This window comes from Prunus avium, chromosome 3 (assembly GCF_965620075.1).
Source record: "Prunus avium chromosome 3, drPruAviu1.hap1.1, whole genome shotgun sequence".
Classification (NCBI taxonomy): Eukaryota; Viridiplantae; Streptophyta; class Magnoliopsida; order Rosales; family Rosaceae; genus Prunus; species Prunus avium.
Genome location: NC_142286.1, coordinates 26,560,939 through 26,581,630, shown reverse-complemented (window position 1 = coordinate 26,581,630; position 20,692 = coordinate 26,560,939). Strand labels below are relative to the sequence as shown.

Below are 20,692 nucleotides of genomic sequence, written 5' to 3'. Positions count from 1 at the left end.
TAAAAAGAAGATCCATTATCTGATTTTTCTTTTAATTTTAAATTTTTTTAACATGAAAAAGTGTGAATTTATCATATTATCCTCATTTAATTAATAATTTCAATTATTAATGTTTGCATTAACCAAGGTATTTTCAGGTATTTTGAATGTTTCACCATTCTTTGCCTGTTGCTTTATATATATAGATACACTTTTTTTTGTTTAGAAAAATGGAGTGTAAGTGGATAAAAAGGAAGTGGGAAAATCAATACCCATTTATTATTATTAATAAAAATTATATAGTGAATATGTCCAGTAAGTCATTTCGCGTGTTGTTTCTAAACCCACTAGTTTAATAAACGTATCATGACGAGTTGATCTAAATTTAACCCGCAATTTTAATTGTGTTAATATTCAACCACTAATTTTTCGTGCGGTTTTCGAGTTGTTCAAAGTTAAAAAAAAAAAGCCGGATACGGACAAGAACCGTTAGCGCAAATTACCCTGTTAGGCCTAAGACCTTGTGGTGGTACCCATCGATGATTGGGTAGCGGCGGGACATGAGGAGGAGCAGAACCATTGCTTCGGGACAGAATGATACAGTTACAGTGGCAACTGTGGCATCCTCTACCCCTTGCACCCAAAAAACCCATTGGAAATTTTAGGAAACCACTAATTTCCCTTCTATCTCCCCATACTCTTCTCAGTTGCACCAATTCCAAATCCAGCTTAAGCTCCGAAGTTTCTTTCAAGTGCTTTTGTCACAAAACTGAAAACACCCATGAAGCCTCTTCTCAGGTTCAACTCCGCTCATTTTTCTTGTTGAACTTCTCTTTTTTATATATCTGATATTTTCTCAGAGGATTTTTATGCGTTAATGGGGAATTCATTGTTACAACTGGTCTGTCAACCATATTCTTTTGGGTTCTTTGGCTTTTTTTGTACTTGAACCAAGCATGAAATGAAATGGGCTTTTTTGTGATTCTAAATTGTAGGGATTCTCGGTTTTGGCAGCAGATGCTCCATGGGACCATGGAAGTTTATGGAGCACTATGGCTTTCTATATGTTCAGTTTGCACATTCCTCTGAGTTTTGGAGGGTTGTCTGTGGTTGCTCATGTATTGCATGAACCTATTCTTGATCCACAGATAGAGGTGAGTTTGTTTCTTAATTTGTATGATCGACCTGGCGCAAAAATGCCTTTTTACACCATTCGATTCTCGGAAGAATGGGAAATGTGAGAGGATACTTACACAAAATGCTTTACCGAGAAGGGCAATCTTACTTCCCTTTTCATCATTTAACAATTAACATTGAAATGTAGGTGTCGTTTTTCGGGGCTGAATATTGGATTTCTTTGTCTTCTGTCCTTGTGTATGGATTGGCATATGCCTTATTGAGGCTAATGAACCACCCTATAGTCAAGTAGCCCATCCAGTCCTCTCTTTACATCAAACTTAGGATTCAAAACTCAAAAAAGTGACAGTGGTTACCAACGTACATCGTTCTGTAATGCAGAGATAGGAATCTCATCGGCATCTTCGAAGTACCAATTGAAATTTGAAACAAACAACAATTAGCATCCCGTGGTATAGCATTGTTCCCACGCCCATAAGATCTGTAGTTCAGTAGATAACTCTCTTAGTAATGGGATTTCATGGATTCTGTTCTGCACTGATACCTAATTTGAACAAGTTCATATATGGACTGTCTGGCGTTTGAACAAACTTTTACCTTACACTAATAAAGTTGCACACTTATAACGGATCTTGGTTTCCTTTTTGGGTTATTGCAGGCAATATCATTGCTTGGAGCTCAAATTTTAGAGCTCATTGCAGCTCTAGTTCTTCTGCAGAGCACTGCTAAGCCACAATATAAGTTTGTGGATTTCTTTAAAGCTAACAAAGTATCAAAAGAGAGGAGCTGGCTGTTGGCATCAGCTGTAGGATTTGGGTTTCTATTTATGTTGGTTTTCCTTACTTCCTTCCTTGCTGATAGTGTTGTTGGGCCCAAGGTTCGTTTGATAAACTTAACTGCTTATGGTTTTCTGCTCTTGTTATAATATTTCATGAACTTTCTCATCCAAAAAAAAGAAAGGCAATAAGAAACTGGGATAAGTACCTTTTCTACAATTGGGTAAGCTAAGTATTTGAACAAAAGGAAAGCCAATATATGCCCTTGCTTTATTTTTCAGAACTGTACGTTATACTTTTCTTTTGCCTAGAGCATACGTCTATAATGTTATACAAATGATAGAAGGTACAATGATTAAGGTATCCAAATATGGTAAATAAATGGTTTTTGAGAATAATACAACCAATCTGATGATGGATGAGATCTCATAGTAATTAATGATGAGTTGTAGGAAGGAGGTTGTATCCTTCATTTCACATGATTCATAGTGCATAGAGAATTTGAGAGATGAAACTGTATAGGGGACTGATTCTCATTGACTTGTTAACTCTAGGCTCACAATGGTTTCACTAGCCAAAACTGAACAAACTGACCACTACATGGTCTGATGACTCGGTTTGCTGTGATGATACAGTAGCTAATATAATTGTTTGGTGCTTGATAAAATGTTTCTGATATTAATTTTAATTTGATTTCACTATTTATGAGTAAGTGGCTGTGATTTGATTTTAACTAGTTTAGAATCATATAGTGCTTGGTAGAAGAGGCTTTTACAATTGGAATTAAGGATTTTCCACCTAAGTTAAAATGATCTCACAACTGCATCAGACAACAAGCAAAATATGTTTTGAAAGGGCCCAAGAATAAATGAATAAGGGGATAAAAGCCTAATCTAACTCACTGGAAATATCCCAAATCAATCTTGCATTGAATTTAGAAAAGATTTCTTGATTTAGTATGTCTCTATTTCGTCTTTCTTGACCTTTTTCAATCTACATGTTTTCCAATGCAATATAACTCTAAGCAGTTGCTTCAACAATGTGTATCATCTGAGTCCTTAATGCAAGTAGAAAAAACTTCCAAAGAAGTTGGCTCATTTTCTCGCTGTTGTAGAGTTCCTTATAAATTGTTTTTTCCTTTTCAAATTCTCAAGTTCTTATTACAGCTCATTTATATTTCTCTAAATAAATATATCATTGATTTAGTAATTTTATGGAAACTCTGTTCCTCTTTCAAGTATTTTATTTTACACCATATCATTGCAGGCTATAAACAACCCTGTACTCAAAGAAATCCTGGTAAGCAGCAACATCTCAAAAGCTGCTTGCGTTCTTGTATATTGCATTGTCACTCCCGTGCTGGAAGAAACTGTTTACAGGGGATTTTTATTAGCGTCAATTTCGTCCACTATGAAATGGCAGTCAGCAGTTTTGATAAGCTCAGCTATTTTTAGTGCAGCTCACTTGTCTGGTGAGAATTCCTTACAGTTGTTCATCATTGGATGTGTGCTTGGATGCTCTTATTGTTGGACTGGAAACTTGAGATCTCCCATTTTAATACATTCCCTGTACAACGCCATGACTCTAATGATAACATTCTTATCTTGAATTTCACATTTAAGTCTCCACACTTCTTTCCTGTTTCTTGAAAGTGAACCTACTTTCGTTTCTTAGGAGTTAGGTAATTGATACTATGGCTTTGAATTAACAGTGCTCACTTGATTTTCTGATCAATGTTATTAAATCACACGATTGGTTTGTGCCTCACAATATCCAACCACATAGTTGAATCTGTCAGTTTTGATACTAGAAACAGGCAAAAGACTCTTCTCCACTAGTGCATTTTCTAATAAATGAAAGACCAGGCTTACATAAAATATTACTGAATGAACATGATTTGCATATTTTCCTCCCTTTTGGATTCCTTCTTTGGTTATCCTTGAAAGCTAAGTCTTGAAGTTGGTTTTGCCACCCAATTAGAGATGGATGCCATAACATAGGATTGTCATGATTCTTTAGGTCTTCAGGTCAACTGAAGATCGTCGGGAGCAATGGCGGACCTAGGAATTTTTATAGGGTTAGGCTAAATATATATATATATATATTTTTATAGAGGAGATATATTATAAGCCTTTTTTTTTTCTTTTGAAACAAAAATGTAAATAAAATTTTATAAATCAAACATGGCCACATTACAAGCAAATATAACATAAAGAAGTACAAAATATAAATAAATACCAAATTAAATACATTGTCCAACTTAAAAAAATCATATATGCTAATTAATAATTCAAGTTGCAAAAATGAAATATATATCAACACTCTCCAAAAGTTTTCACCCTGACCCTAAATCATAAAAACTTAACAACAACAATTAAAATTGGAAATTGAATATGTATAAAATAAAAAAAACTTACCAAGATTGAAGAACCTATTGAAGATAGGTTGGTAAATTTTTTAGAGGAGAGCTATTTCCTCTTGGCTCTCAAGATTCAAATATGGCATTTTGGGTGGCTAGAAGAAATTTTTTTATGTTTGCTCTCTGTGGGTGTAGCCACTGGCGGACCCAGAAATTTTTTAACGGAGGTGCAATATTGACTAAGTATGAAAAATGTTTTTTCGGAATACTCATTTTCTCAAGATAATTTTTGGCGGCTTTTATTCCTTACACATCAAATAAGAAAACTTGATTTTATGGGATTTTAATATGAAGTATATATTGACTTAATGAGCCATCATTTTTAACCTAAATCGTATTTTGCACTAAAACCGATTTTTTATATTTTGATTTGGTGAGAATTTGATTTTCTAGTATTTTTATTTGAATCAAAATGGGGGGTACTTCCTTATTTTTTATATAGGTTTGGATTGATGTTATTATTTCCTATATGCTTTAGGAGTGAGCTAATATTTATTAAAGTAGAAATAAAGCTTATAACATTTAAACCATGTTCAATACTTTATAAATCTTCCCCTAGGTTGGAGCCCACTCCAGCCTAAGCTTAGGTCCGCCTTTAGGAGTGATTTTCGTAGCGTCTAGGATTCAACTAGCCCAAGATTTTAGTTTCCTTCTCTGTTTATTCTTCTCTTCAAGATTTCTATGGCATTTAGCATTCAACTCTCCGAATCATCCACATAAGCAGTCATGTTCACCATAGAATGTCATGTATGTTAAAATTTCTAGCAGGGTGAAAATACTGTGTTTTTTTTTAAATTTCTGTAGCTGTGCACTTGCAGGCCAGCTAAACTTGAATGTTAATAGATGACTAGACTGCTTGGTATAACAGTGATATTCGGCCCCGTTTGGTAGGCTGGACTGGACTGATTAGGATTTGGGCTTGAAGTGTTAGATTGGACTGGCTTGGATTGGGCTAGACTTCAAGTCCTATTGAGTTGTTTGGTAGAGCACTAGACTGGATTGGACTTAAGTCCAGTCCATTGTTTGGTACAAGGCCACACTGGACAACATTGGACTTCAATTTTTTTTTCAAAATTAATTTACTATTTATTAGATTATTTAACATCATAAAAAATTAATTGTTTTTCGGGTTGGAATCATAAAATTTTTAAAAATTAATTAATTAAAAACGCATCAAATTACAGAACCAATATTCATATACGAAAAATTATAGAACCAATACATTCACCGAGATTGGGACTTCAATAAAAATTTAAATTTAAAAAAAAGAAAAAAAAAAGAGAGAGATTGGTTCATGAACACACAGAGAAGAAAACTACAATACGAACTGCAACTTAGAAACTTTTTGCTATTGCTTATTTCACTTACTAAATTTTCTGAACAAACAAACAGAACCCATCATCTTTGATAGAAAAAATAAATAAAATATAGAACCCATCATCATAAAGAAAAGGGACAATGAATTACATAACCAATATTTATAAATAAAAAAAACACAAATATGGGATTCTTTCGTAAAGAAAAGGCGAAAATTCTGATTTGAATTCTTGAAGCCTTTGATCCATGGCTTCTCGTAGGCAGAGAGAGGAAAGGTGTTTGGGGCTGTTGAAAATCACAACCAAATTTGATGCTTGGGAAGAGGTTGCGGCCGAAATCTTGGAGTTTTTCGTGGCCGGGCTGCACTGGAAGTTGCGGTTGGATTTTTATTCTATTGAGGAAAAGGTCACGGCTTGGTGTTGTTACTTGGAGTTCCAAGATGGAGCAGATGGGGTTTTGTTTAGTTTGGGGCAGATTTGCATGCTTGAATGTGGCTGAAGGCTTCCAAGTATGGTGTAATATATATATATATTAGAAAGTGAAAGCAAACGTTGAAACCAAATTCAAAGCCATCATTATATGGTTTGCTTTATATATATATATATATATAATAAGTTGGCTGAAGATGGGAACGTGTAACCAAGTTGGCTGAAGTTGGGGTTTTGTTTAGAAAGTGAATGCGAACGTGTAACCAAGCTGGAATTCAACCTTCATCATTGCATGCTTTTATTTATATATATATATATATATATATAATAAGTTGGTTGAAGAAAAGTTGGCTGAAAGAAAGTTGGTTGAAGAAAAGTGGGCTGAAGAAAATATTAGGTGGATAAATGGAAAAGCATTGGCTGGAGCATTTGGATGGTTTGCCAATGTGGCTGAAAAGTTCTTTCCTTATGCTATTATATATATATAAAGTGAATGAATAAGGGTTGCCAAAGTTTGGAGCATGGAATTGGTTCGGCCGAAGAGTTTTTGAGTTTTGTCCTATTACCTATAGATATATAATAGGAAGAATTCATAGAGGCGGATAAAAGGTGGCCGAGTGTTTTCTCAAAAAAGGTGGCCAAGGTGTCTTCTTTTGCAAAAGAGATTGGGCGTATCTTTGAAGTTGGCTGAACACTACTCTTGCAAAAAAGTTGGGCTAAAGTGATTGGGCATATCATATTGATATATTCATTTATATATATATATAAATGGGTGGATGCATGCATGAATACGGCCAAAGCTTGGAGTTCTTTGGAATTGATGTGGCCGGGACCTTGAAGTTTGGAGGTCGTAGCAATTTGGGCTACACAAGTTTGCAGCCGGGTGAAGCTAGGAAAGCTGGGCAAAGAATGGCGGCCGAGAATTGTTCAAATTCGGCCGGGGTTTAAGGCTTGCGAAAAGATTGCGGTCGGATTGTGATGCTTGGGATATCTCGGCTGGGGTTTGCTAGAAATTGCGGCCAGTTGTTTTTTGGTTTTGAGCGAACACAATTTTGGAATATGTCGGCCGGGTATTTAGTTTCTTTACAAACTGGGCTGAAGGGCTTTGAGTAGGAAACTTAATCATATATACATATATATATGTTGGCCGGGTATTTAGTTTCTTTACAAACTGGGCTGAAGGGCTTTGAGTAGGAAACTTAATCATATATACATATATATATGTCGGCCGGGTATTTGGTTTTTGGAGTAGATAGGGCGCATGGATTTTTTGTGCAAGCTGGGCTGAAGTTTTTTGTCTTATATACATATATATATTATATGAATGCGGCTGGAGGCTCCCAAGTTTAAACCCTCCATCTCATATATTGTGATAATATAATATCATATATATATATATATATATAAGTATATATAAGTAGATGAATGTGCATGTGCGGCCAGCTCCCACGTTTAAGCCTTATTCATCCTATTTTAGGCTTATATATATATATTTGGAATTTAATATAATTATTCATATGGGAGGCATCCACTCATCGTTTGGGCGGAAATTAGTAAGACATTTGTTCATCATGCGGCCGACAAGGTATGGCCATATAAACAAAAAATAGAGAATTCCTATGCCAACAAGTTCTCAACCAAGGTTAGAATTTCCAAATATTTGGAGAATTCATCATGCGGCCGATATCAAATATTTGGAGTTCACATGCCACTTAATGTTGGTGGGAGTCTTCATCAAGTCCAAAGCCCAGCCTACAAGTTCCAGCAGATGTTTTCCTACAAGTGGCGGAGTTTAAAGACAGGAAGACATTAATATTGGGAAGATTTCCAAGACATCGGGCAGTTCGTGCCTAGAGCTCCCGAAAGCATTGGAGCTCTATAAATAGAACATCATATGAAGAAAGAAGGACCTCCAACCGAACACACAAAATCTATCTTTTCATCATGTACTTTTCAATTCATAGTCTAGGATTTTATCTTTCAGGCTCTTCAGATTATCCAAGTTCTTCATTTCCCTAGTGTAAGCTTACTTTCTTGCAATTTAATTTCAATTGTCTTTACATTCAAGTTTAATTCAAGTCTTTATTGCTTTAATCTATCTTATCGCATTTACATTTCTGTCATTTCGTTTAATGCATTTACGTTCACTGCACTTATCACAAAAATCCTAAAAATAGTCATACAATTCTCAATCATCCTTGACCTCAAGGAAGAAAAAGAACCTAGGCCAAGAGGAGGTTCCTTGCTTGGTCGATCAATCGTTTGATCAAGAAGTCAGAAGCGCGAACACACTCGCACAATCTTTCCATTCAAGCCATCAAGTGGTTTGGTGGTGGCACGCCTACGCATCTCAAGAGAAGAAGGACCAAAAACTCCTTCCATCGGCCTACCTGGCCGAAAATAGGGAAACATAATTTGGCACGCCCGGTGGGACTAGAAAAGAATTGTATGGTTGTAAACACTAGGAGGAATCCTAGAAGAGATCAAGAATTTGAAGAGTCTAGACTTCATTTGGAATCGGAGTCGAGCATGGCTGGTTCACTTCCTACAAATTCTCAGCCACAAGATATTCCGAATAATCAGCAAGGCCAAAATGGCCTTGGCCGAAATGCGGCCGTCGATCTCGACCAAGTGGTGGTCGAAGATGTTATGGAAGCCGCCGAAGGACCGGTCTTGAGACCAAGTTTGGCCACATCGTTGGAACTCCAACAACTCTTCCGTACGATGGAAATATCGAGCAATCAAAGAATGCAGGAGGCAGCTCAAACTATTGCTCAAACCGTAGCTCAAACCTTGGCTCAAACCATGGCCACTCAGAATGCTCAGATCAATGAGAGGTTTAATCGATTGTTAGGCCAACAAAATGGCCAAAATGAAAATCAGGCAGCAAATGGAGTGCCAGTGGCAAGGCTTCAAGTGGAGGCCCAACTAAACATTTTTGGGGCGAATCCGCCTCAACCAAATGCACCGGCTGGGGGCAACCCAGCTCCAGCGGTCAATGTTCTGCCGATGGGTAATAACCCATATGCGGCGGCCAATCAATTCCAAGGACTCCCGCAGTTCAACCAATTCCGCCCACAAGTTCACCAGGGGGCAGGGGCAAATTTTGCTGGGCCTCATATAAACCAATTTGCCGGAGTCGGTGGATGGAATAATCTTGGTGGGAATAATCCATTACTAGGAAATCAAGCAATCGACCGAGGAGCGGTTGAGCAGATGATCCAAGATATGGTGCCCCATGCTAGAAGAATTGGTAGACCCGTCTACCGAAGGCCATATCCGGAGCATTTTGATCAAGAGGAATTTCCACGAGGATTCAAAGTTCCGGATTTTGCATTATTTTCAGGAGATGGACTCCAGTCGACCGTGGAGCATATTGGTCGATTCACTGCTCAATGTGCCGAAATCGGACATCGCGAGGTCTTGAAATTAAGGCTATTCCCAAGCACCCTCACAGGGGCTGCTTTTTCATGGTATGTCAAACTTCCTCAGAACTCTGTTCCAAATTGGCAGACTATGGAGCAAATCTTCCACGAACAAATTTATCGGCCAGAGCCAGATGTGTCAATGGCCGACTTGGCCAAGATGCGCCAAGGACCAAACGAGTCAGTCCAAGAATACTTGGGGAAGTTCAGAGAAGCAAGGGCTAGGTGTACGGTCAACATGCCTGAACATGAATTTGCAAAGTTGGCTCAAGGGGGGTTATTGCTCGATCTTCGGAAGAAGTTTGAGGGTATTGAGTTTCGTGATATTTATGACCTCCTACTTCGGGTGGATCGATATGAAGCTCTTTTAAAGGAGGAACAACAAAAGAATCGGTCGATATCCCGACCGACTTTCTATAGAGATCTACCAAAACCTTCCACATCTAGAACCACGGCTATCCACGCGGTGGAGGTCGAAAATGTGGACTCGAATGAGGCGGACGACGAAGTCTTCCTAGAAGAGGAAGAAGAATCGACCGGGGTAAACTTGGCTGAAATTGTTGCCAGCGAACCACGCGTATGCAAGGCTTTGTCCAAAGCCTCCAAGGATCAGAGGCCGACAAAGGTCCAGATTTCTAAGTTTAGCGGAACTTCTCAAAATGGAGTCGGAACCAAGTCCTATACCTTTGACATTTCGAAGGCCGAACTAATCTTCGACCAACTTTTAAAAGAAAAGATGATAAAATTACCAAATGGTCATGATATTCCATCGGCTAATGAACTTAGAAACAAAACTTTTTGCAAATGGCATAATGTATGGTCTCACGCGACTAACAATTGCCTTGTTTTTCGGAATGTGGTGCAGGATCTCATTGATCGAAAGATCTTGAAATTTCCAGAGAAAGCTACAATGGGTGTTGATCAGAATCCATTCCCAAATGCTCAGGCCAACATGGTGAATGCCAACTTCCCAAGGCCAGATCAACCTCGACCAAGATTAGACTTGGGTGGCTCTAGAAAAGCAGCAGCTGAGAGGAGAGCAAGGGAGAACCAGATGGATCCTAAGGCGAAGGGTAAGGCCAACATGTACCCAGAAGTGACAAAGGCTCTAGATGAGAAGATTCCAATTATGGAAGAATCTCCCAAGGCTATTGTGTTATGCAGCCGATGTCAATGTGAGGTCTCATTGGAGGTAGTTCTACCAAAACCCAAGGAGCCAGCTAGGGAACCGACTAAGGAGACGATCAAGGATCAAGCCCAGACAGGTAGACCAAGAAGTGCTGGGAAAAACATGATCAAAAGTTCGGCCGGGAATTACGGTCCATATAGCCCAAGGGGCATGATGGAGACTAGGCCGAACAAACGGCCATTACATGAGTACCAAGATAGGTACGAAAGGCCGCGATATCAGCCTAAGAGAAGAAATCATCAGATGCCACTCAAGTATGAAGATGTTGATCCGCTGAACCCAAGCCAAGATAAAAATAGAAGCATGTGGGTTTCGGTGGGAGAAGGAAAGAATCGAGATGCGGCCTATGTGTCAAGACCTCGCCCATCTGATGGTAGTGGTGTCCCAACTTTCAAGATGCCAAACACAAAGGCAGGACAATGGTATAGGAGTAGAGGTTCGAAGTTGCCTCCGATACCATTGAGCAAAACTCAGACAAGAAGGGCTCAAAGACAATATGCTGCCACTTGTAAAGCAGAGTTCGAGTGGGCGGACGAGAGGCAAGTGATCGGTGCATAAATTACATATCATTTTGTACCCTTCTAGCTTATGATTTGGTTATGTTTTTGAGTTAAACTTGTGCTTTTAATCCTTTTTGTGTTTATCTTTCAGTTCATTGAGCTTTAGGTAATAATGAGGGCTTTGGATAGTAAATGATGCAATCCATGCATGTTAGGGCCTAATTTGGATGAATGGATGAAGAGCTTAAAGACAAACTCAATTTTGGCTACAGTCCCCTGCCAGCCCAGTTTCGTAGGTCATATTGCAAGCTTTGTTTCAGCAACCTACATAGCTCTGATGAGGCCACATTCTTCATGAAAGTTGTTCCAATGGGTGTATACTATAACATATCCGAAATTCAGCCCCATTGGATAATTGTGGAGTCTGTTACCTAGCAAACACAGAGCCATGCTCAGGATGGATTTTATCAGCGCGCAAAATGAGTTAGCAATTTGTTTTGGCCTTAACTTCCTCCTCCGACCTTGGATTGGCCCAAATGATATATGGCTGGAAAGAAGACATTCTGAACTTCAAGTTTGAGTGCTTAAAGTCTTAATTTGCTTAAGGGAAGCCCAATTCGTAAGCCCTTGAAGTTGCTGGTCATGCTGACCTCAGTATGAGCTATCATTTCTGGTTGGAAGCTTGGTCATGGTGACATGAAGATGAGCTAGGGCTGCTGGTGGGATCTATTGGTGAAGTGCATCAACCAATTCAAGATTTTCTAATACAAGTGCATCACCCAATTTAGATTTTCTAATACAAGTGCATCAACCATTTCAGATTTTATAAAACAAGTGTTGTATGCATTAGCCATATTGAATTCAGATTTTCACTTCCCCTAGGCCTATAAATAGGGAAGTTCTCTAAGCTTGTAAACACACCCCAAGGGGGGGAGCTCTCAAACACTTCTCTAGAGCTCCCTTCCCTTCTCTCCCTCAAATTCTCTTAGTTTCTCTTTCTAGTTTTCAATTGTTATAATGAGATCTTTGTGCTGAAATTCTCCTTAAGTTTTTCCAAGTTCTACTTAATTTTCATTGTTATGTAAATTCTTTTCTTTAGTTTTTCAAGTTTGATTAGTTTCCAAGTTTCAATTATGGTTCATGTTCTTATTCATTATGCTTATAAGTTAATATGCTAGTTTGAATGATTGATCACCATTTAGGCTTGCATGTTAGCTATCTTGGTTTGAATTAAGAGTATACACCATGCTTTAATTCGAATTGAACTATGAATAGGAAGAGTATGTATGGACATTCGACAACAGGGATTAGATACATACTTGGTTGTTTAAAATGTTCTTCTATGCTTAATGGGTTCCTAATGCTTAATTTTAGGTTAGACAACAAATGATCAAATTAGGGAATTAGGAACACAAGGTTATGACCACACACCATGGCTTAATCATACTTTAGCTAGAATCAATCCATTAATCTAATTGAACTTGGGAACTTATCTGCTTGAGTTAGTTATTTCTTTCTTCCTTGTTTTATTTATTTCCTTTCTTTTTCATTTCTGTTTTGTGTAGGAAAAATGAATTGGATCATTCAATCACCAATCCTCGTGGGATCGACCTCGCACTTACATATGCTATACTACCTAACGGCTCGTGCACTTGCGAGTATCACAAGTTGAGGATGCAATTGAATCCATTTTGGTGCAGCTGTATCCACACAACAGCAAGCCCAACTCAAACGATTGGTCGACCTTCGAGAGAAGCTTCGACTGGAAGAGTTGGAGTTCGCCAAAGCTGACGTCGTGGCTTCGCTAGAGGCAGCAGCGGCCAAAGGGATGAAAATACATCGACAATTGGTGAATGGTCAAGTTGTGGTGACAGCCTTAGATGAGCCGATGTTGGAGTTGGAGGCTCATTTGACCGGAGCTTTCGAAGCAAACAATCTTAAGGAGGAATCTAGCAAGCCAATGAAGGTGTTGGACGATGGGCCATCAAAAGTTGAGAGATTTGAAAAGAATCAGCCCAAGGCCAATCCTTCGACCTCCAAGAGGCAAACACCAATTAAAGTGGTATCACCACCCGTGGTCGAGGAGAAAAAGGAAAATGACCATGAAATGGTCGAGGATGTCAGAGGAAAACCCCAGACGACAGAAGATAAGCTGACAGCGGAGGAGGACCAAGTCATGGTCGATGTCCAAACATCCGTAGTGGAAGAAAAGGCCGAACCAACGGCCGACGTAGAAACCGAAGAGACTTCAGAAAACCTAGGAGGCGCTTTGGCCAATGATGAAGAACTTTATGGGGAGAATGAAGAGTATGGTGATGACGAGTATTTTGAAGACCTCCCAGAAGAAGCTATGGAGCAACTAGCTAATGAGTGTAGGGAAGAGATTACCAAGTTGGAAAGTGAATTGAAGACAAATAAGACCAAGGTGAGGTTTGGGGACTTCGACGAGGTCGATGCTATGGTGGTCACACTTCCACTATTTTTCGAAGCTCAGCCAGGTCAACCAAACTCCATGGAGGGAGATGTTTTTGATGAAGTCGAATCCATGGTTCAGATGGGAGAACCAAAGGAAATCGAGGCGATTCGGGAAATTCCAAAGGCAGAGGTAGCTCAACCTCAAATTGTGATGCCAAGTACGGAGAAGGAAATGCCAGAGAAAGTGTGATTTGAAATGCCTACCAAGAAGATGTCTTCCCACCTTAAACCTTTATACGTAAATGCTCACTTTGATGGGGTTCCAGTGAGCAGAGTTCTAGTTGATACGGGAGCCACGGTGAATATCCTCCCAGCTTCAGTGATGAGGAAATTGAAGAAAAGCTCAGAAGAACTAATTCCAACTGAGACAACGGTCAGTGGCTTTGTGGGAGACACCACAATATCAAAAGGAATCATCCCACTCCAAGTCAGAGTAGGAGAAAAGGTCAGGGCGACAGCTTTCTTTGTGGTGGAAACAACGGCTCACTTTACCGCGTTGTTAGGTCGAGATTGGATTCATGGAAATATGTGTGTCCCTTCATCGCTCCATCAAACTCTACAGTTTTGGCATGAGGATGGGAGCGTGGAATTGGTTCGGGCCGACTCACGGCCTTTCATGGCTTCAGCCAATGCGGTGGAGGCCAGGTTTTACGAGGATGATCTTGGTCCTCTTTATTTTACAGGGTCAGATATGAACGGCCGACCTACGGGAGTCTCGGCCAAGAAGTTGATAGACTTGGGGGCACACGATGCCCAAGCAGATGGGGAGCGCCCGACGATGTCTGATTTTTTCTCTCTTAATGATTGATACAACCACGAAAGAAGAGAATAGAGCTGCGGTGGAAGACACCTTGAGACGGCTATATGGTTTTTGGGCCGAGAGAGCGGCCGAGCATGGGTCCACCGCTCATTTGGTGGAGTTCCTCCACGAAGGCCCTGAAGATGACGCGCTTGAAATTGAAGAAGTGGAGTTGGCACCAACTTAGATGGATGATTCGAAGGCGGAAGTCCAAGACCCTTTGTTGGAAATCAACTTGGGGACGGAAGACAATCGTCGGCCAATCTACATTAGTGGTCTGTTGGAGCCAGAACTTCGGGCCAAGATGGAAGAGCTTTTAAGGGAGTTCAAGGATTGCTTTGCTTGGGATTACACTGAGATGCCTGGACTAAGTCGTGACTTGGTCGAGCACCGTCTACCAACAACGGAGGATTTCAAGCCCTTCAAGCAGCCACCTCGCCGAATGTCGGCGGAAGTAGAATTACAGGTCAAGGAAGAAATTGTAAGGCTTGTTAAAGCCAAATTTATTAGGCCAGCAAGATATGTGGAGTGGCTTTCTAATATTGTACCTGTAAAGAAGAAAATGGGAGCAATAAGAATTTGTGTTGATTTTCGTAACCTTAATCTCGCAACTCCCAAAGATGAATATCCCATGCCTATGGCGGACCTCTTAGTTGATGGGGCGGCCAAGCATGAAATTTTATCCTTCATGGATGGACACTCTGGCTATAACCAAATTTTCATAGCCGAAGAAGATATTCACAAGACAGCCTTTAGATGTCCTGGTTCCATTGGAACCTTTGAGTATGTCGTGATGCCTTTCGGCCTAAAGAATGCCGAAGCCACATATCAACGGGCGATGAATGCCATCTTCCATGACATGATCGGTTGAAACTTAGAAGTTTATATCGACGATGTGGTTGTGAAGTCGGAATCAAGACCAGGTCATTTGGACGACCTTCGGTTAGCCTTCGAGAGAATGCGAAAGCATCAATTGAAGATGAACCCAAAGAAATGTGCCTTTGGGGTTTCCGCCGGGAATTTCCTAGGATTTTTGGTACATCAAAGGGGGATCGAAATTGATAAAAATAAGGCTAAGGCCATCATTGATGCGCCTCCCCCGAAAAACAAGAAAGGATTGCAAAGTTTGCTAGGCCAAATAAACTTCCTTCGGAGGTTTATAGCTAATTCCGCCGGGAAAGTCGAGCCTTTTTCATCTTTGCTAAAACTCAAGGATGAGGAGAAATTTCGATGGGAAGAAATTCACCAAAAGTCATTTGATTCCATTAAAGAGTATTTAACCAAGCCACCGGTGCTAATCCCGCCGAAGCGAGGTCGACCTTTGAAGTTATATATTTCGGCCGCAGAAAATTCCATCGGAAGTCTTTTGGCCCAAGACAACGATGAGAAAAAGGAGCAAGCAGTGTACTACCTAAGCCGAATTCTAACGGCCACCGAGAGAAAATATTCACCGGTGGAGAAACTTTGTTTAGCCTTATACTTCACTGCGACCAAGTTAAGGCACTATATGTTGCCTTCCGTGGTGCATATAATCGCCAAGACTGATTTGATCAAGTACATGCTCACTCGGCCAATCATTAGAGGGCGGATTGGAAAATGGACGATGGCATTGGCAGAATTCACCTTCCGATACGTACCTCAGCAGGCCGTCAAGGGGCAAGCTTTGGCTGATTTCTTGGCCTCTCACCCTTGTGTTGAAATAGAAGACATGGACTTCTTCAAAGTAGACATGATAAGTTTATTCCCATGGCATCTCTATTTCGACGGATCTCGAACATCAAATATGGGGGGAGCAGGTGTCATCATTGAATCACCCCAAGGATTCCGAACTCGTTATTCATTTCAATTAGACTTTGATTGTACCAACAATCAGGCCGAATATGAGGCCTTGATTATTGGGTTGGAGATTTTGAGAGAACTCGGAATAAATAATGTGTCAATCATGGGGGATTCGATGTTGGTTCTGAAACAATTATCCGGTGACTATAAGGTAACCAGCCAAGCATTGCTTAGCTATCATGCCTTGGCCAGCCAACTAATAGAAGTTTTTGATGAAGTGAGACTCACTCACCTACCAAGGGAGCACAACTCACAGGCCAATGCGATGGCCCAATTGGCCTCTGGAGTTCAGATCTCTGAAGGGCTTTCTGAAGAGTTATTCAAAGTTGAAAAACGATCGTTGCCCTCAGTTTTCGAAAGAGGAATACCAATGGAGGTGATGACATTGACTGTAATTCCAGATGACTGGAGACACGACATCGTGGAGTATCTGAAATGTCCAAGTGGTCCGCATTGCCGGCAGGTTCGGCAAAGGGCCATAAGCTATGTGCTCAGGGATGAAGAGCTTTTTCGTATTGGCTCTGACGACTTACTCATGAAATGTCTGGGAAAGATTGATCAGATGGTGGTTATGACTGAGGTTCATGAAGGAATATGCGGAGCTCATCAAGCAGGCATCAAGATGAGATGGTTGCTAAGGAGGCATGGGTATTATTGGCCAACCATCCTGAAGGATTGCATTGATTACGCCAAAGGATGCCAAGGATGTCAAAGGCATGGCCCAGTTCAGCATGTTCCGGCCGGGCCCATGAATCCTATTGTGAAGGCTTAGCCTTTCAAGGGATGGGCGATGGATGTGATTGGCCAGATCCACCCGAAATCATCCAAGGGTCACAAGTTCATTTTAGTGGCCACCGACTTCTTTAAAAAATGGGTAGAGGCCGTACCACTCAAGCAAGTTACCCAAGCTGAGGTGATAGAGTTTATTGAGAAATCCATCATCCATCGATTCGGATTACCAGAGTCTATCATGACTGACCGAGGAACGGCTTTTGTGGGAGAGGCTGTCAAGGCAGCCGCAACAAATTGGGGAGTTAGGATGGTTCAGTCCACCCCATACAATCCTCAATCAAATGGTCAAGCTGAGGCCAGCAACAAAGTGATTAAAGGTATTTTGGAAAAAATGATTGAGAAAAATCCTAAAGAATGGTACTCTCTCCTCTCCAACACCCTTTGGGCGTACAGGACCTCTAAAAGGTCTGGCACGGGGACGACGCCATTCGCACTCACATACGGCCATGATGCCGTCTTACCTCTCGAGATCTCGGTAAAATCTTTAAGGGTGGCTCGCCACGCTGAATGGAGTGAAGATGAGTATAATCAGGCGATGGCTCAAGAGCTGGATGATCTCGACGAAGTCCGACTTGAGGCTTTGGATAATTTAAAAGCCCAAAAAGAAAAGGTGGCCAGGGCGTATGATAAGAAGACTAAAGCCAAGAGTTTCGGAGTTGGAGATTTAGTATGGAAAACTATTCTCCCATTAGGAACGAAAGATCGTAGTTTTGGTAAATGGTCTCCAACCTGGGAAGGACCTTTCCTCATCAACCAAGTTTTAGGAAAAGGAGCATATAGGTTGAGTTATGAGAGTGGTCGTCTCCATGATTCACCTATTAATGGTCGTTTTTTGAAGAAATATTACCCAACGGCTTGGGAAATGATGGAGAGGTAGTTCGCCGCAAAGAAACATCTCATAATAAAACAATGACTTTTATTGGAAGAACGGGCCTCATAAAAAGATTCTTTCCAAAAGATACACAAAAGTCTACTACAAAATGGGCCATCCAATGGCCAAATATGAACCTAAGCATCAGGGAAAAGGGTACGAAGGGCAGTCTTGAAGCTCTTCATTGCAGTATCTCCGATCGACAAGGTAGACTGGAGGGTCAGCTTATTCTCTCGGTACGCTTCCACGGCTATCGCATCCTGTCGAAGTTGAGCCTCGAGAGGCTTATTGCTCCGAACAATCTCGGAGACTTTGGCAATAATGGCGGCCTTTTTCTCTTGAAGCTGCCTCACCTGCTCATCAATATCCGCGGTCTCCTGTTGCATCTGGCGAGCAATCTCAATCTCCTTCCTCATGATTGCATTACGTGAGGTAATCCGCTGCTCCAGGTCTTGACCTATACTTTGCTCCTCCAGGAGAGAACGGCGACGGGGGACAAACTTCTCCACCCGACCAAAGAGATATGTGATCATAGCAGCTGAGCATGGGTCTAAAAAGAAGCCGGAGTTCGCCAAGGTCTCAATGGCAGTCTTGAGCTTGTCCCTCTCATCCTTGTCCTCTAGGGACATGAGGTCTCTATCTCTGTATGACCGAAGTAGGGCCTCCGCCCCTGAATTTGGTAGGGCCCCGGTCGTAGTGGAAGAAGTGGCAAGGCGAGTAGAAGCCTCCGCCGAAGATATAGATGCATCCCACTGAACGAGGAAGTCAAAAATGTCACCAGAGGGCTGCGAGAAAATTTGGCATTATATTTTCAACCAGGGAAAGTAAGTTGCATATGTATATCTGTATGCATTTCTTGTTTTCATACCTGATCAGGGGATGATTGAGGTGCTTCTTCGTGAGGGACCATGGCCAAGCTTCCACTATCCACCACCGACGGATTCATGGTAATCTCGGCGGGAGTAAAGGATGAAGATTCTCCAACCTAGCAAAGGGAATGAGGGTCAAAATAATGGCACCTATATTTGAAATAAGCATGAAAGTGTCGAGGATTACCTCGAGTTGGAATTCGGATGGAATAATCTCGACCACCAAGGCAGGAGCTACCGAGGTTAGCATAAAGATGGGCTCAGGTGGTGCACTTCCGTCGGTGGGAAAAATGGGTTGAAATTTGACCTCAGTGGCTGCGGTGTCGGCCGAAGACAGTTCAGGGCCAGAAATGGGCCGCTGACATGTTCGAACATTGAAAATAAGAAGTTGCGGGCAAATATAGAAGAAATTTTGAAAAATAAGAAATTTCAATGAACCTGAGAGTTTGGAACGTGTGGGAAGTCTTCCTCTGTCAGTTCGGTCACGTGCTCCAGGGCGTGATCCTCGGGCATGGGAGTAGTCTCGTGTGACCCTGTGGAAACCTCTTCCAGGTGTCCAATGGAATTGACCTCGGTCGACTAAGTTTGAAAATGTAATAAGCATAAAAGAAGTAAAAGGAAATTCAAACGGCTAAGGAAATGAAGCTACCTCATCCTCGCCCACCGAAGTCATGACTTGCGCCCTAATTTCCGTCTCAGGTGCGGAAGGTTGAATTTCCTATATTTTTGGGCATAGAAGTGAGTTTGGGCCAGTAGAATTGATAAATGAAAATACGCAGAGATATAAGTTTACCGAAGCGACGAGCAGAGTAGTGGCCGATTGCACGGCCCCAATCGAATGAGAAGGAGAAGGTTGCTCCGCCAGCCTTGAGGAACCTGCAACAAGTTTCATTTATTTTTATTTTTTTTTAAAAAAAGGGTGCACGGCCAAACCTTGAGGTGAGAGGGTGCGCGGAGCTTTTCTAGGCCGAAGAAATGATTGTGGGGGCACAATATTTCCGGCGGGGGTATCTGCTAAAAATTAGGAGGTTTATTTCTCTTAGAGATACCCATTAAAAATTAAGAAGGATGGAAATGCAAATCTTCAAAAAAAGGCAAAAGTAATCATGGAGAGTAGTTTACCTTGGACGGGGGTGTTGGGCCTTTTCTCAACCCGCCCAGGATTGGCATCGGCGGGATTGGCGGAGCTCTCTCTCTCTCAATAATGCCGGTGGGAGGATTTTCCTTCCCGGCGGTGTCAGCTGTGAGAGTTGAAAGGTTAGAAAATAAGAAGATAGCCAAAATTAAAATGAGAAAACGTATGAATATTTTACCTTTTGCTTGTGCCTTCTTCTTCTCTTTCTCTTGCTGGTAGGCTAATGAGCATGGGCAATGCCTGAAGATTCTATCTTCAATCTTCGAGCATGGTTGAGAGAACCAACCGGTCGACATCTCTTTCCACCAATGGGTGAAAATATCAGAGTCACCAAATCGGGGATCTCTAATCGGAATGCTAAAGGAATTCACCAAGTCTTGGTTGAACTTCGTCAAGGCGGTGACTTCTTTTACATCCTTGAATTCCGCCCGCCAAGAAGAAAGCAGGTTGACGGAATCCATGGGCGGAATCGGGATGCTTTGAATGAAGCCTAGTTGGTAGCCGGCGGCAGCGGGATAATAAAGTTCACCACCGCAATGATAGTTGCCACCTTTGTTCACCATTAGGCCGTATGGAAGATCTCGGCTGATGAGGATGCTCGCCCACAAATTATGCCTCTCCTTCTTTGTCTCTGTCGTAGGATATGAGGAAAGATCCATGGCTAGATAATCCGGGAAACGGTGATCTAAGCAAATGGAGAGATGCTCCGTGGTCCTCTCCTGACACTCATAGAAAAATCGTA

At 41.2% G+C, this 20,692-nt stretch overlaps 3 protein-coding genes across 3 annotated transcripts; all 3 read left to right on the top strand.

The window, feature by feature from the left end:
- Positions 1–478: 478 nt before the first annotated feature.
- Positions 479–3,506, top strand: LOC110770995 (CAAX amino terminal protease family protein). The gene is made up of 4 exons (XM_021975216.2): positions 479–777; positions 975–1,133; positions 1,775–1,993; positions 3,159–3,506. Exons 1-4 carry the CDS (start codon positions 574–576, stop codon positions 3,498–3,500), a joined length of 924 nt encoding a protein of 307 aa, XP_021830908.2. The 5' UTR covers positions 479–573; the 3' UTR covers positions 3,501–3,506.
- Positions 3,507–13,841: 10,335 nt separating this feature from the next.
- On the top strand, positions 13,842–14,453 carry LOC148295827 (uncharacterized). The gene has a single exon (XM_088250599.1). The coding sequence runs from the start codon at positions 13,842–13,844 to the stop codon at positions 14,451–14,453; it is 612 nt and encodes a 203-aa protein (XP_088106725.1).
- A 949-nt stretch (positions 14,454–15,402) lies between these two features.
- LOC148295826 (uncharacterized) lies at positions 15,403–17,055 on the top strand. Its single transcript, XM_088250598.1, has one exon. The coding sequence runs from the start codon at positions 15,403–15,405 to the stop codon at positions 17,053–17,055; it is 1,653 nt and encodes a 550-aa protein (XP_088106724.1).
- The last annotated feature ends 3,637 nt before the right edge of the window (positions 17,056–20,692 follow it).

Bases quoted from the DNA above. Each gene is read 5' to 3' on its own strand.
- LOC110770995 (XM_021975216.2), top strand. From the start codon at position 574: ATGATACAGTTACAGTGGCAACTGTGGCATCCTCTACCCCTTGCACCC. The intron at 1,134-1,774 runs GTGAGTTTGTTT...GGGTTATTGCAG, and splicing joins TTCTTGATCCACAGATAGAG to GCAATATCATTGCTTGGAGC. The intron at 1,994-3,158 runs GTTCGTTTGATA...ATATCATTGCAG, and splicing joins ATAGTGTTGTTGGGCCCAAG to GCTATAAACAACCCTGTACT.
- LOC148295827 (XM_088250599.1), top strand. From the start codon at position 13,842: ATGCCTACCAAGAAGATGTCTTCCCACCTTAAACCTTTATACGTAAAT.
- LOC148295826 (XM_088250598.1), top strand. From the start codon at position 15,403: ATGCGAAAGCATCAATTGAAGATGAACCCAAAGAAATGTGCCTTTGGG.